A 17,496-nucleotide genomic window follows, 5' to 3' on the forward strand; every position below is an offset into this window, starting at 1 on the left:
TTAAATTTAATTAATTTCTTTTTATTATCTTTTCTATTAAAATTAAAGTTTAAACTGGAACGAAAGTTGCTCCAGTTATTTCATGAACAATGTTGAAATCAAGTTATATTTTGCGAGATATCAAATTCGAATCTTTAATTAAATTTATGCCTTGCTCATCATAACTATGTACCATTGCATATCAAAATAAAATTAATTTGTATATAATTTTTAATTTATATAATAATCATTTATTAATAATATTAATTTATTTATTTATTAATTTATAAACATACAATTATTTATTGGGTCATGCAAAATAGTACCAGTATTTGGCAACGCGTACGCTGACATATTGTTGCCAACCACGTCTAAAATGTTTACATTTGCAAATACGTTTTCCAATAAGAATCAACAAAAAAACAACAACGAATTAGACCAAGAAGCAAGTGCAAAATATAAAAATATAAAATGTACACAAAAAGAAACGACGAATAATCGAACGCCAAACCAAAAGGGGATCTTCAGAAACAAAAGCGTTTGAATGCAAAGCGTTTTGTACATTCGCTGAGCAAAGTAGTAACTAATATTTCGTTGTATAAAACGCAATAGTGCAAAATAAAAACAAAACTAGCCAGACATTCCAAATAGCAATAACAAAGCAGCAACGAACTAAGACGAAATAGAAATACGATAGAAGTGGGCGAAGAAGCAGTAGCTGCAGAACACTCAAATACAGAAAAAAATTTATCTGTGCAAAGCATAAACAAATAGAGAATTACTAAAAAGGTCAATTGCATTCAATTCGCCAATATAAAAATAACTGTGTTACAAAGTGAAAGTGTATAATAATAATAATTTTATAAAACTAACGAAAACAACTGTATAACAGTAATTTTGTGGATTGTTACAGTTTTAAAGGAAGTGCCAGAAAAAGAATAATTATGGCTACCTCAGGATATCAACTAAATTTCAATCAGGATTTTACGTAAGTGCACGCATTATTCCAAAAATAAAAGTTACATCAATTTTCTAATTCCAAATCTACATTCAAATGCGTCAAAAAGTATTTGGATATGAACAGTTGACGCTTGCAAACGAAACCTTGAAAAACGTAAATAATAAAAAAATTGCAAGTAACAAGGTAAATAAGTTGTATAAAGAGCTTTAGAAATGAAATAGAAGCCTCGTAAGCTTCAGCAATGGTTTACTTAAAGTTGCTGCTTTATGGAGCTCTGTGCTGAAAACAAAATGCAGTGGTTCATTCTTGTTATATACACGGGCATTTAAGCAAAGAAGACCAAACAGAAACTCCATGGTTTAACCTATACTATTCTAAAAAACGATTGTTGTTAATTTGAAAGAACAAGTTTTCATCTGTTGTGCTTTGTGTGGTTATTTTTTATTTAAGTAATTATTCTTGTTATGCATCTTGTACGAGCAACAATTTCCAGCTCACAAGTGTTTACGTCAAAGAAGCACACAACCAACCACACACCCTTATTTTGAAAGCATTTGCAAAATTGTATTGTTGTTGTTTCACAGCAGATGTCTTGCTTTGCTTGACTTATGTACATGGTATATGTATGTAAAACAAAAACTAATTGAGTCACCTTCGATCAAACAAATCGATGTAATTGTTGTACAGCTGATCACTAATTCCATCACATAAGTATGTCTATATATTTGTGCTGATGTGTTGACAACTTATTAGGGTTTGACCTTGATAAAAATTATCTCCAGCGGAAGGCGTGATATTGAAAGGATTCACTTTTAGTGAAACAAAAGTATAATAGAATAGCAATAAATAGGAAAATTGTTAATGATTTTCAACTTTCGGCGAAGATGTTACCAATAATTGTGAAATTGTGCGAAAAAATATATTGAAACAAGAAAAAACGTTAACTTCAATTGCACCGAAGCTATAATACCCTTCATAAACAGAAAAACATTTTACACAAAGGCTTGATTTAGCCAGTCAGTTTGTATGTACATATGTATATGTATGTATGGTATAAGTACTATAGTGATCCGATCTAAAGAATAAGTTGTGAAATTATACCGTTGTCTTGGAAAATAGTTTATGACAAATTTCGTGAAGATATGTATGTTGTCAAATAAAAGAGTTTTCCATTCGTCTCCGACAAATTCGCGGCAAACTTAATACACCCTGTCCTGGGATATAAAAAGCAGACGCGAAAAAAGTACAGTAATTAAAGTTTATTTAAATGTTTACTGAAACAAGAAAGATTACTAATTTTGCATCGAAAAGAACAAACATTTTGTGTTTCATGTGAATATGTATATATGTATGTATATACATATATTTGTTAATGTTAATAGGCTAATAACTAGGCAGTGTCATAAATAAAAAAAAATCTAAAATTTGCCGTTCAGCTGACTGGCAAGCAATCACCTTTCTAAGGCGAATGCACTTCTGTAAATAGCATTGGAAAGTTCAAGGCTTGCTTTATCTCAAACGTACCACAACCTGTTATTATTATTATTTTTTGGCTAAATGTACACCTTTCTTGCTTTTTAGACTTCAGTATTTATCACTATTCTCCTTATCATTTGTTTGTTGTTAGATGACGGCATTTGAAATTAGAAATTAGTATAAAATTGCACCCAAAAAAATAGATATATAGTATATTTTTGGAAGATATTCGTTTCTATATGTGCCGACAGGTGTTTTTTGGTTTCTGTTACTAAAGTGGATATGAAATCATACTCAAAAAGTGACGTTCCCATTCATTCAACGAATGATTTTTAAAATATTTGTATTTTTTTGCATTATCGTATGTTAATACTCACGTTAATACATACATATTTAGTTTAAAAGTGCAATGTTCATTACGATCAGCATAATTTGTTTACACAAATTAATCAATTGCACGTGATTACCAACGTGTTGTCTCCTGCGTTTTTCAAAAGAATAGGATTCATAGTGGCCATAGTGACACATCAATTGCAAATTATCACCGCAGCAGTTCTAAAAATTATACATACATATGTACATATATTTTCGTAGCACTCCACAGTTCTACATACATACATATGTATATAACTTTAATATTGGGAGCAACGTCCTTTTACCTGCCAATGATTAACTTTTTGCGTATGTACAATCATAAATGTATTATATTTAAATGTTTACGAACATATGTACATACAGTGACTCACACGTCTAACCGGACGCGTGTATTGCCAATGATGGCACCCTCCAATCATGTAGTGAACATTTTAAAAATGATACATATGATACATCAAATTAAAGGAAAACTCTTCTATTTTATTTTTAGAAACTTAAAAATAGTAATAAATTTATTCACTGCGTAAAATTTGGAGAAATAGCTCGCAACATATAAAATATGTTCCACACAACTAACCGGAAAATTACAAGAAGTAACCTTCTACAAGTAACGATACTTCTGATCGTTGTGGAATTCCGCTGGAATAAACACTGAATATTCTTTTCTGCATATTAGGAGTTACCGGTAAGTCTGTGAGTTAGCCACACAACAATATGACACCCCCACGTATCGAAATTCTGAAGCTAATTATTCAGTTACGGGAAGAAAGAAAAACCATTAAAGATATTTCGGAGATTGTGAAAAGAATTAATTCAACTGTCTTCGATATTATAAAAATATTTGAGAAGGAAAATAGGATCAATAATATTAGTAGAATTGGTCAAGGAAAGAAGCTAACACAAGCCGAAGAAGAGTTTACACTGAAAATTGTTGAAAAAAATCCATTTTCCTCGGCGGAAAATGTAAGAAACATATTGGATAATGAAAAAGGGAAGAAGGTTTCAGCTGAAACAATTCGCCGCACACTTAGAAGCTTCGATTTACATGGTACAGCAGTTGTAAAAAAGCCGTACATACACAAAAAAAATAGAATGAATAGGCTAGAATTTGCGAAATTGCATTTAAAAAGGCTTGATGAGTTTTGACAAAGGGCAAATGGCATAATTTTGATTTAGTAATCATAAAACAGTATTATTACTTCTTTTTCAAGGTTCTTTTCACACACGAAAGTAAGTTTTACTTGCAGGGATCTGATGGCTGAAGTTTTGTATGGCGGCGTCGAAACGAAGCTTACTTGCCAAAACATACTAGGACAACACTTAAGCAGGGTGGTGGGTCAGTAATGGTTTTAGGATGTATATCGGCTAAAGGAAGGGTTAACCTGCATTTTGTGCAAGGTATTATGTATGGTTTCCAATATTTCAACATTTTAAAGGAAATTTTAAAGCAGTCATGTGTCACATTGGGAATTAAAGACAATTTTACATTTTACCAAGACAACGATCCGAAGCACAAATCGGAGATTGCTCGTATTTGGTTAATATACAATTGCCCTCATGTACTGGGGACACCTGCCCAATCCCCAGATCTGAACGTTATTGAGCACGTATGACAAGAAGTCAGTCGAAAAGTGTACTAAAGACAGTATTCCAATGTTCCTGGGCTCAAAAGGGCTAATTTGGAGGCTTGGAACGCAATACCACCAGAATTTTGTCAAAAACTTGTCGCCTCTATACCAAGGCGACTAGAAGCAGTTTTATCTGCAAAAGGATATGCTACGAAATATAAGTAATCATTAGCTTTTTAAAAAATCCGGTTAGTTGTGTGGAACGAATTTTATATGTTGCGAGCTATTTCTCTAAATTTTTTGCAGTGAATAAATTTATTACCATTTTTAAGTTTCTTAAAATAAAATAGAAGATTTTTCCTTTAATTTGATGTATCATATGTATCATTTTTAAGATGTTCACTATATGATTGGAGGGTGCCATCATTGGAAATGCGCGCGTCCGGTTAGACGTGTGAGTCACTGTATATATAAATGTATGTATATCTCGTGCACTGACCGACATATTCGGCACTTTAAATCGAAAATCATTATAGATATGTATGAAGTAGATAAAAATGAATCGGTACTACCCACAGCTCCTATGCAAGTACACATGTATATACTATCTATGTAGTATCTTTGGAAATTTTGAGTTGTTATTTTACTTTAGATAGATAGATAGATTATTAATAGAGGCATGCACTGCGACCATGGTCTATTGTGCCCTCACCTAACTCACAGGGACTCGCTTAGCCCCAGTATATTGATGAAGTCCAATATTCTACTGGGTGCTAGCGAGGCCGTGTGATCCCTATCCGGAAACATGGATCCGAGGGCCTTTGACCTGCGCCTACTACTTAACTTAACAAGTGCGATATATTTTCCAATCTAGTCAACAACAAAAACAAACATGTTGAAAAGTTGAGGTTGACAACAAAATTCGCTATGCTTTCTCCATACATTTTCTTAACACTTTTGAATTTATTCATTTAAAATTTTTTTAGACCACTCAGAAGTCGTTTTATCCGTTAAAACCGAGCGATCATCGAAGAAACATCATCTCAAATATGTCATATGACAAAATTAGTGATGAAGTTCATAAACCTCACGCTGTCGGATAAAACGATGTACCTCCTCATCGCGGGTGCTAATACTTTCGATTTGCAAAGAAAGTAAATGAAGACTGACTACAGAAATGATCCTGTGAAGTATAGTCTTAACTTTAACACACCAAACGGCAAATTCTTAACATGAACTAGTGATAAATTGGTTGAGAACTAAGACAAGCGTTCGGAAAGCAAGAAAATATGCAAAACGTTTATAAACGAAAGAGGTTCTAAATGAATGAATCAAACAACAACAAAACCTATGAGAAAGTCAACCACAAAGGGAACTACATACAAGCATTCTACTAACGCTTCATTAAATTTTGTGTTGGCTGACCCACAACAGCTGAGCGAAACAAAGGCGTATGTATGTATGTTTGTACGTATGAATGTACCTACAGTGGCATGGTGAGGTATGGCACCCAGGTAGACAGGAAGGTAGGTAGGTACGTACCCGGTCCGTGATGAAATGAGGAATTTCTGTTTTCTTGCAAAGACGAAATTATTGTAAATTTTGAGAAACTTCTTTACACGAACAAACATGTATGTATGGTAAATGGTTTTTGGATCCGTATTTCTTAATATTTCTCCATGAAAGCTTAACAGAACATTCTTCAAATGTCAAACTATAAGATACCATTGTTTTTTAAGAAATATATTCCATTTGTTTCATAAAAAACCGAATTTGTTTCACAAGAATTAACCCTACTCCCCTCTTAAATTAAAGACGCGCGACTACACGCCTCTGAAAGTCAAAGAAAATAATGCTTTTCCGATTGCCCGGTTTTTTATAGTTACAAAATGTTACAGGCTCGGAGTTTGAACTTATCAAAAGAAGATCCGAGGAGACTAAATACTATATATCTCTTTGGTAAAAAGAACATTTCGCTACTGAAACAAGAAGCCAAGAAGTTCTCAAAAACGTGGAATATAAAATAAGGAGCTTTGGTAAATAATTGAAGTATCTGATATTGGAGGAAACAGTTTCTTGGGCATATTTGCAGCTTAACCCAATGCTTTTTGACAGCTGTAGGAATTCTGGTCTTGACCTAATTCTAAAGGGCGCATTCTTGCTTAAAAAAAAAGTTTTGTGAAATAAGTAAATAAAAAACTATTCAACAAGAGAATTTGAATTGTTTTCAATACTGCCAAAGCTTTTGCAAAATTCCGATATAAACCCCACAGACAATCATATGGGCTTTCTAGATGCGGAAATATGAAGTAAGACTGAAGTTCACCCACAGTTTTTCAAGAGGAATGGATGCAAATAAGTTCTAAATTGTTTTTAATAAAGTACATAGTGTTTAAATATCGAAAGGAATACTGTACTGAAATATTAAAAGGTATGTACAAAAATATGTATATAGTAAGTAGATTTGTGTAAATATCATATTTTCTCAGACTTTGTTATTACGTCCTGAACAATATCATAACGTGAGTCACGAAGTTTGTATTTTGCAAAAGGAAACGTCGGAAACTCTATAACTAATAAGTTTAAAGAACTGAGTCGATTAAGTCAACCGTCTGTCTGTCCTTTTTGCATACATTCTTTTCTCCCTAAGAAACTACGTATTTGTCGGATCTATGACAAATCAAAATAAATTTTTTGTACGAAAAACTTTTTTATTTGACAAGATATCTTCTCCAAATTAGATTACTTTCGAAGTCCACACTACAATCTCCGAACTTATTGTTCAAATGGGCCCACTACAGCATACGAATATAGGCATATAAATTGACTTCATAAAGTCAACATAAAGATCCTTTATGGTATATCCTTTTATGCTATAAAAATGCACATGTGAAGGTCATTATACAATACGAAGGGTGCAGACGAAGTTAAGCTTTTTTTTTAATGCAAAATTTCACCATACTGAAGCCATCTATTGGAAATAATGCATGATCCAAGTACAGGTACTTTTTTCAATATCCTTTCTTTGACAGATCACGCTTCAGCCGTGTCAAGCTATCATGTTATTTTTGTTTGTTAGATAGTAGAGAGTCGATTCGGCGCCATTTGCAGCACCTCGGACTGACGTATGAAACGACTTGGCGCATTTTACGTCGAGATCTTAAGCGACATCGCTTCGCTTTAGGGGATCTCGAACTGTTTCAACAAGACCCCACGTTTCGATCCAAATTTTGTTCAGCCATGAGGTCTATTTCTGGCTCGGGCGGGTATGTAAACAAGGCAAATTGCTGCATTTGGGACGAAGAGCAACCTGAAGATATTCAAGAGCTGCCATTTCATTCAGCAAAAATAACGGTTTGGTGTGGTTTGTGCGACGGTGAAGTCATTGGTCCATATTTCTTCAAAAATGACGCCAGTGGGAACATAACCGTCAATGGTGACCGTTATCGCGCTGATAACCGACTTTTTAAAGCCTGAAATTGAAGCTCGTGATCTCAGCGATATTTGGTTTCAAAAGACTGCCCCACTTCCCGCACATCGCATCAATCAATGGATTTATTGACAAAACCCTCTTGTTTTGGGCCGATCGACTGACCATCGTGGGATATCACACCGTTAAGACTTTTTCTTGTAGGAATATGTACATATGTAAAATCTAAATTCAGTCCTGCTTCGATTCAGGCCTTGGAGAAAATCACGCGTGTCATACGACAGTTGCCAGTATTTATTGAGTCATCGAAAATTATTTATAATGGAATTTTTTACTGGGCCGTATACTTTTGTGAGCTACTGTATGTGAGAAAATTTTCATGAGCGAATATAGACATGGTTCGTTCCAAAATAAACTGTGCTAAATTTGAAAATATTTGAGCTTACTTACTTACATACATACATACATATGTATGGCTGCTAATGTTTCGCTGCTAATCTAAAATTTATTGACCTAATTTAAAATATGTACATACTTGTATATATGTGAATATTTGCTTATACTCGTATGTATTTATACAGGGTGGGCCATCTAACGTTTTAAATTTGAATTATCTATATTTCGACATTGCAAACGTCAAATACCATTCGGAAAGGGACAGATATTTAGTAAAAAGTCTAAAATTTATGAAATGGGTCGCTATTCACTAGAAGAAAACTGGGAAATATTGGGTAAAAGATCGTTTGATCGAGAATGGTCAATTTTACCGGAAAATCATCTTTTCGGACGAGGCTCATTTTCACCTCGATGGTTAAGTCAACAATACATGCCATACAGCAAACGCTACACTCAATCTTTTAGTCCCTACCTTCGAAAATCGCATATTCAGCAAAAGAGGTGATGTGAATTGGCCTCCCAGAAGCTGCGATTTAACTCCGTTGGACTATTTTCTGTGGGGAGCTGTTAAAGATAAATGTTACGCCAACCATCCAGAAACAATTCAAGATTTAAAGTACGAGATTCAAGCTGCTGTAGCTGCCATAAGGCCTGAAACCATCGAGAAAGTACTCCGAGTAAAGTAAACTCAGCCGAGTTGGTCATTTGTCCGAAATTGTTTTCCACAAATGAATTTCATAAAACAACCTTTTAAATAAATGTTAGACCTTTGAAAAATATCAAGCCGCTTTTTTATTGACTTTTTAAATTTAAAATTTTATATGGCCCACCCGTTATAAATAACTTCCTTTGACAATTGTACATACATACATACATCAATATGACGGTGTGCCCACAGATATACTAACATACATATATACATATGTAAGTATGCAAGTAACGGGTGATTTTTTTGAGGTTAGGATTTTCATGCATTAGTATTTGACAGATCACGTGGGATTTCAGACATGGTGTCAAAGAGAGAAAGATGCTCAGTATGCTTTGACATTTCATCATGAATAGACTTACTAACGAGCAACGCTTGCAAATCATTGAATTTTATTACCCAAAATCAGTGTTCGGTTCGAAATGTGAAAATCCGCTTTTTTATCGACAAATTTTTGTTCAGCGATGAGGCTCATTTCTGGTTGAATGGCTACGTAAATAAGCAAAATTGCCGCATTTGGGGTGAAGAGCAACCAGAAGCCGTTCAAGAACTGCCCATGCATCCCGAAAAAATGCACTGTTTGGTGTGGTTTGTACGCTGGTGGAATCATTGGACCGTATTTTTTCAAAGATGCTGTTGGACGCAACGTTACGGTGAATGGCGATCGCTATCGTTCGATGCTAACAAACTTTTTGTTGCCAAAAATGGAAGAACTGAACTTGGTTGACATGTGGTTTCACACAGCTCGCGATTCTATGGCCATTTTGAGGGAAAACTTCGGACAACAATTCATCTCAAGAAATGGACCCGTAAGTTGGCCACAAGATCATGCGATTTAACGCCTTTAGACTATTTTTTGTGGGGCTACGTCAAGTCTAAAGTCTACAGAAATAAGCCAGCAACTATTCCAGCTTTGGAAGGCAACATTTCCGAAGAAATTCGGGCTATTCCGGCCGAAATGCTCGAAAAAAGTTGCCCAAAAATTGGACTTTCCGAATGGACCACCTAAGACGCAGCCGCGGTCAACATTTAAATGAAATTATCTTCAAAAAGTAAATGTCATGAACCAATCTAACGTTTCAAATAAAGAACCGATGAGATTTTGCAAATTTTATGCGTTTTTTTTTTTAAAAAAAGTTATCAAGCTCTTAAAAAATCACCCTTTATATTAGCAATTTTTTTTATACATTACATACAAGTATATACATATATGTACATATACTTATATAATACACACAAAGGTAGACATAATTAAATGCTCATAGCGTGATTGCAAGTAATTAGCTAAACTAATTTAGAATAAAATAATTCATTGCAATAACATTGAAGGCGCGTTTCTTAGAATACATAACTACATACATATATATGTATGTATCTATACTCATGCCTAGTATGCATGTAAATATATAAGTGTGTACATACATATGTACGTCTGTATGTATGGATGTACATCACCTATATCAAATCGTGAACAAAACGTGAGCGAAATTGTAAACAAACAATAAAGTAGAACGAGCACAGTGAATTATTTGCATAAAAATATGGAGTAGATACAGTTAAGGGCAAAACAAAAATAATAGCCTTTAGGCATAGCCAAATTAATTTATTACATTTAGACTATAATTGATTAATTTTTTTGCCTTTCTTACAGCAGGCTACTCGATCAACGAAAGGCTCGATTAATGATTAGCTGTTATATTTGCTTGTGTTCTTTATTTTGTACTTTTTCTGATGATAAAAATTCAACAGTTGGTATTTTATCAAAGCACACAACCAAATTTACAACCTGGACAACAACCCGCAGAGTTGTATACCATTTATGACTCGATTTTAATTCGATGAAGAATTAATGTAGTAAAATAAAAGTTGTATCTTGTAAATCGATCTAAATTAACGCTCTATTCGAGCAAAGGTCTGTTAATTGATCAATTGACTCCTGTGCGAAGAGGTTATAACGTTGGTAATAAATTAAGTGGTTATCCACTGGTAAGTCAGAAAAGAATATTTTTTTTGTTTTTTCCAAGAGACATTCTTTTCTAATAAGTCAATAAAAAATGTAGATTTACAGAATTTTATGTTCTTTATTATTTGGCGATTCTTTTGAAACTTTCCCTTGATCCCACAGCCGATATCCGAAGGGTCTATTTGGTAGTTTGAAAGATTTTTCTGCTTAAAATTATCTCAAATAAAAACCAAACAAAAAAGTATTGTTTTCTATGTTATTTTAGATGATCGCAGGACTAGATTGATTTGTTACAAAATGGCGGTATGCCAACCAAAATTTATTTTTTTATAAAATTACACTTCGGAGTAGCTTAAAAATTATAATATTGTAAAAAGTTTTATTCCTTCGATAAATAGCTGACAAAGATATTTAAGAAGGTCATGTGGAAATTTCAAGTCGAATGTTCCAACTGTTTTTTGGCACCAACTGAGAAAATAGCGTTTCGAGTAAAATGCTTTTAAAGTTTAAGAAGCCGATTACAAATCACATTAAAAAATTCTTACAAATGAGCTCACATACCGAAACTAATTGTGTGAACAACTTCAATTGGACAGCAAAATAGTGGAAAAGCGTATTATTTTCTGATGAACGCAAGAAAAACACGGTTTCTTTAGATGAGGAAAAACTTATGTTCGTGGGCCTGGATGCCAGAAGTTGGACCCCAAATACACTAGACCGACTTTAAAACATGGTGATCGCTGTATAATGATTTAAGGTGCGAAGTCGTTGCGAGGTGTAAAATCGATGAGAGCATGAACCAGTTCAAATACATGTCAATCATGGACAACGCAATGTTACCATATGCTATGACAATATATGTATACATATGTATGTATGCCCGTAAAATGGATTTACCAGCAAGATAACGACCCGAAACATACTATGCGTGGTATAAAATAATGGTTTCAGGAAAACATGATAACTCTATTAGACTGGCCTTCAAGCGGCCCGGACATAAAATCAATCGAAAATCTTTGGACACATTTGAAGTAAAGAGTTCGTTCCCATAAAATTGGAAATTTTCAGGAATTATACGAAAAGATTAAACAAGAATGGAATCATAGCCAAAGTACATCTCCAAAATTTTGTGGAGTCAATGCCTCGTAGATGTCAAGCCAGTATGATTGCCAGTATTGGGTTTGCAGCCAAATGTTAACTTTAAAATCGAATTAAAAGCATTTTTCAAAAAAAAGTAATGTTAATTAGTTGCACGCATCTGTATATAAACGAACTTAATTTGTAAATTTAATTATGAGTTAATTTAATTTTTAGCGTTAATTCAATAATTTATTTTAACTTAAATGTTAATAAATTTTTGTGTACTGCATTTATTTTGCATATTAGTGTACAAGTGACACAACAAAGAAGTTGAGACATGAAGGGCAGAGAAATTTGAGTACCCCCATTTATATAATTATGTACATATGTATGTATGTATATAGCGGAATATAAATAATTATATTACTTCCTGCTGTGCATGATAGCTTCACATCTCAAAACGTACAAGTATTTAAAAAAGCTGAAACCAGCCAAAAAGCACAGCACTTGAACGCGATAACACGGTACATACATATGCACATAAGCACAGCTGTCTATCGATTTCATGTGCAATATTATGTGTCAAATAACCCTGTATTAGTTTTGTTTTCCATATTATACTACATACATACATACATATGTACATATAGGTGTGTATGCAATTGTATGTACATATATACATAAATATGTATGTATTTATATAAGCCAGCTGCTAAATATTGTATTTAGAATTTGCACCGACTGACCCTGTAAAACTGGCAAAGTCAAACGTGTTTAACGTGTGAGTTAAAAATGCGCGGGCATGTTAAACTCACGTGACCCTGTTTCGATCAAGTCCAATCGTCAGCTGTACAATTGTGCATATTTAAAAAGTATATTAGCAGTGCAAACAGATTATGGCTGGCAGACTGGTTAAAATTTCCATACTAAATAGGGATTTAGGTATATATGTATGTACATATGAGTGTATGTGTATTAGGGTGGTACTTAAAGTGCAGCAAAAAATAATTTTAAGCCGTTTAGGTGAATTTTTATGGTGACAATCTGCATCCAATCTGGTTCGTAAGGGTTAAGTGGCACACCTAATGTGATCGCCTAAAATATACGGATTTTTTTTTTTTTGATTTTTGTAACGAAATTTATCACGTGAATTTTTAAAAATTTAGGGATTAATTGGTTCACATTTAGTGATTTCCAAAAACAATCATATTATGTAGGTTATGTCGTCCGTATGGATGAAAACACTCCAGCTCTGAAAGTATTCGACGCAGTACCCGCCGAGGAAGCAGAGGAAGACCTCCACTCCATCAAGGAAAGAGGTCAGGTGGAGAGGACCGGCTGCACTTGGTCTCTCAAATTGGCGCCAAATTGTGAAAGGAAGAAACGACTGGCGCGCTGTTGTTAACTCGGCTATAACCGCGTAAGCAGTGTCTACGCCAGTAAAGATAAGAAGTCTGCATATTATAGTGGTTCTAAAAACCGCGGTTTTAACAAATTAATAGTTTCTTGTGTAGAATAGAAACTGTGGGACAAGTTCTCGTATAATCTATTCAGCTTTTCATAGGAAGTCCGACCTTTCCTCCTGGATGTTTTGAACTAACTCATATACCCTATTCAAGTTATAAAAAAAATATTAAAATTTAGCGTAACTTTTTGGGTTCACCCTAATAAGTATTTTCGCAGTATATAATTTTATAGTTTCGCACAAAAAGCTTTTTCCATATACTATGTACGATATGCGCCATATCCCCGCTCAAATCCACAAATGCTTACGCGTGGCCCCACAACTGCGGCACTCACCACTTGGCCCTCAACCAGTGCTAACTACAACGCCCATTAACAACTAATTTATTTATGTTTTTTTTTCTCCGACATGACTCAACTAATATTCGTCGCTTTGATATGCCCATTGGGTATATAATAGTGTCATTTGAAATGGCCTTTGCGCTTTGTTTATATTTACTATTTCATACGAGTTGTTATTCGCAAAAAAGCGCTTCTGATAGAAACAGACGATAAAAACATATGCAAAGAAATAAACAATAGAGGTAAACAAGTGGTGTTTTTGGCAAAATAGTTTTTTATTTTATTTTTTATTTTTGTTTAATTTTTTTTTTAATTTTTTGAAATGACCTCATGCATTTACGCAACTATTAAAGGTGTCTGCTATACGCGCGACCAAATTGACATTTTCGATTATTGTGGAGTATTAGAGTTGCCATTGGTTTATAATTCTAGCTTTCGTTATTATCTGTTATGACAAATTCATACATAATTATATTTTTTCGAAAAATGTTATTAGCACACATTTTAGCTGCTTTACTGTGGTTCAAAATGCGCTAGAGATAATTCCAATGGAATGTTTTCATGAATGTGATAGTTTTTTTTTATTGCGTGCTTGGAAAGTCGTGCATGCAATAACCTATTTATGACTTGTTTTCATTTACTGTACATATCAGCATACAATATGTATAGGTATACATACTACATATTCATATACATACATATGTATGTACATATGTATACACATAAGTATATGTACATACATACACAGTGTGTTATAAGTACATTTTTTGTAAAAATATATCAAAATTAAGCCTTTGTATGGAAAAAATTTTTATTTGACGAGATATCTTGACAAAATTGGACAAAGATTATTATCTATGGCAATGCTACAATCTTTGATAAAATTGTTCAGATCGGCCCACTATTGCATAAAGTTGTCATATAAACCGAACGATGAAAATCAAGTTCTTATATGGAAAACTTTTTTATTTGAAAAGATATCTTTACGAAATTTGGTATGGATTAGTGATCAAAGCAGTACTACAATCTCGAGCCAAATTGTTGAGATCAGCTTACTATAGCATATAGCTGCCATACAAACTGAACGAACAAACCCAAGTTTTTATATGGAAATTTTTTTATTTGACAAAATATCTTCACGAAATTTGGCATAGATTATTGCCCAATGCAGCTGTATAATCTCCAAACAAACTGTTTAGATCGGACCACTATAGCATATAGCTGCCATACAAACTGGGCATTCAGAACTGAGATAATGATCTCTGTATACCCTTTTTTGCTGTAAGAAATGCATCTATAAAGGGTATTATAGCTTCAGTAAACTCGAAATTAGCGTTTTTTCTTGTTTTACAACAAAATCTCAGAATTGTTAAAAATAAACTTAGCTAATTTTCAATGTAAGTCAGCAACGTATTGTTTACTACGACGACAATTACATTAGAGAAAGACAAAATATGTTTTCCCAACAATTTAAAATAAATAAAAGCAGACTACGTTTTAAATAAATAGTTTACAACAGTGGCGCTCAAAGTTTATATTGTTTAGTTTGTGAAATATTGTGAGAGCTTTCCATAAAATGTAATTGCTAGATTTAAGTATTTATAATTATAATTCTTTATAACTAATTTTAATCCCAATTATATGCTTGATCAGATTATTTGTTGGAAAAGAAAGGCCCGCTGGGCTTTAATAATAACCCGACTCTTCCCAGAGTCAAATAATACTTGGCACTCGCCGTATTAATTAAGTGGATCTCTCCCTTTTATTGCTAGACGCAATGAAATCATCAACAATTATATACATACATACAAACATACATATACAAGTGCAAATATATGTACATATGTATGTACGTACATTTACATATGTATTTTGATTGTTTAATCAATTTCGCAGTTCGTTATTCGGCTGCACTAAAGTATATGGAAAAGAAATTTGTAAATAGACCAAATAAATAGTAAATAGTGTGATAAAATAAAACAAATATGCTTGAAATAATCAGAAAGTACATCAAAACAGCGTGTCATAGAGATAGAAAATGCAACAAAAAGAAAAACAGTGAAGCGCGAATAAATATAAATATGTTTACGTATAACAGAAAGTTTGAGCAAAATATAATAATAAAATATGCCTACATACGAATGTAGGTAACAAATAATGAAAAATAACAAACAAAAAACAAGAAAAAAGTTAACTTCGCCTGCGCCAAAACTCTAATACGCTTTACCGGTGCCTTTCTTATATCCTAAAATGGTACACAGAGATCATTCTTTTGGTTTTGAACGTTCATTTTGTATGGCAGCTATATGCTATAGTGGTCCGATCGGAACAATTTCTTCAGAGATTATGCCGTTTCCTTGAACAATAATCCATGCCAAATTTCGTGAAGATATCTTGTCAAATAAAAAAGTTTTTCATATAAGAACTTGATTTTGTTCGGTCAGTTTGTACGGCAACTATATAGTGGTCCGATCGGAACAATTTCTTCAGAAATTATGCCGTTGCCTTGAAAAATAATCCATACCAAATTTCGTAAAGATACCTAATAAACTAAAAAAGTTTTCCATATAAGAACTTGATTTTATTCGGTCATTTTGTATGGCAGGTACATTATATAATGGTCCGATATCAACGATTTCGACAAATGAGCAGCTTATTGAGTAAACAAGTACAATTGAAGAATTCCAGATTGATATCTCAAAAATTGAAGGCTAGTTCGCACTATGCATATAGTGTCTATGACGTTACCTTCTGGGTATTAAAAGCTTCATAGCTTGTATACTCTATACAGGGTATAAGAACAGTAATGAGAAAATAAATGTTGCTGATGAAGTAAGAAATTGAAATTATACAGTCGCTAAAAGAAATAACAAAATAAAAGCGAAAAATAAACAAATATTGTATTATCTTAAAAACAAAAAACATTATTTACATACGTAAATACATTTTAACACAAACATATGTATGTAGATAGGTGTGAACGCGTACACATGCATTCTTTATCTTATGCAATACGAGTTTTTGTTCTCGAGCAATCAGCTGATTGCAAGAGCTAATGAAATAGTATTGTGGTTAGACAAGTTAAACAGCTAGACATACAGACAAATATTTAATTTCGCAATATTTACCAAGTTTGCACAGTCTCTTCTAATATAAGTGTGAACTCACATACATACATACATACATACATATATTTTTAAATATGACATACAATTAATTTAACTACAAAGAGCGAAATACAGCTGGAGTGATGACTTGCCCACGAATAACCAGGTAAACGCTTAAAGCTTTAGGTGAAGCAGGGAGGTGATGCAATTGAGTGCAGTGAAAAGAAATTTAGCATTATTTATATTTGATTATCAGTAGGAATGAGACATGTAGGCGCCAGTTCGGATGAAATTTTATGGACTTACTAAAGCAATGGGACAAATATTTACATATTTCGTCCAAAATTATTTTAAAAGGCAAGCGTACAATCTCCGAAGAAATTGTTCAAACCGGATCATAAAAGAATATAAATATGTCTATTTACCTTTTATGCTATAAGAAATGTATCTGTGAAGGGTATTACAGCTTCGGTGCCCATATGAATTTCGTATTTATAAGACCCGGAGAAGGGTCAAAAATAGCTACAAAACCAAAATCTAAAGGTTCTAATAAGAAATGGAAATAAACTAATTCGTATTACATACATACATACATACATACAAAATGTTGAAAACTGTGTATTTTAATATTCCTTATTATGTAATTTGT

At 33.2% G+C, this 17,496-nt stretch overlaps 1 protein-coding gene and 1 non-coding gene across 3 annotated transcripts in view; one reads left to right on the forward strand and one right to left on the reverse strand.

Annotated features, from left to right (window-relative positions):
* Positions 1-417: 417 nt before the first annotated feature.
* LOC105233378 (WD repeat domain phosphoinositide-interacting protein 2) overlaps positions 418-17,496 on the forward strand; it is a 194,669-nt gene continuing 177,590 nt past the window's right edge. The window contains exon 1 of one of the 2 annotated variants that reach the window (XM_011215455.4): positions 418-967. In XM_011215455.4, the coding sequence (XP_011213757.2) occupies positions 924-967 (44 nt within the window). In that variant the 5' untranslated portion in view covers positions 418-923. The remainder of the gene's footprint in view (positions 968-17,496) is intronic. The other variant, XM_011215456.4, reaches the window with a different exon arrangement.
* On the reverse strand, positions 5,346-5,559 carry LOC125776038 (small nucleolar RNA U3). Its single transcript, XR_007421463.1, has one exon. It is a non-coding gene; the product is annotated as a small nucleolar RNA U3 (small nucleolar RNA).

This window comes from Bactrocera dorsalis, chromosome 1 (genome assembly GCF_023373825.1).
Source record: "Bactrocera dorsalis isolate Fly_Bdor chromosome 1, ASM2337382v1, whole genome shotgun sequence".
Taxonomy (NCBI): domain Eukaryota; kingdom Metazoa; phylum Arthropoda; class Insecta; order Diptera; family Tephritidae; genus Bactrocera; species Bactrocera dorsalis.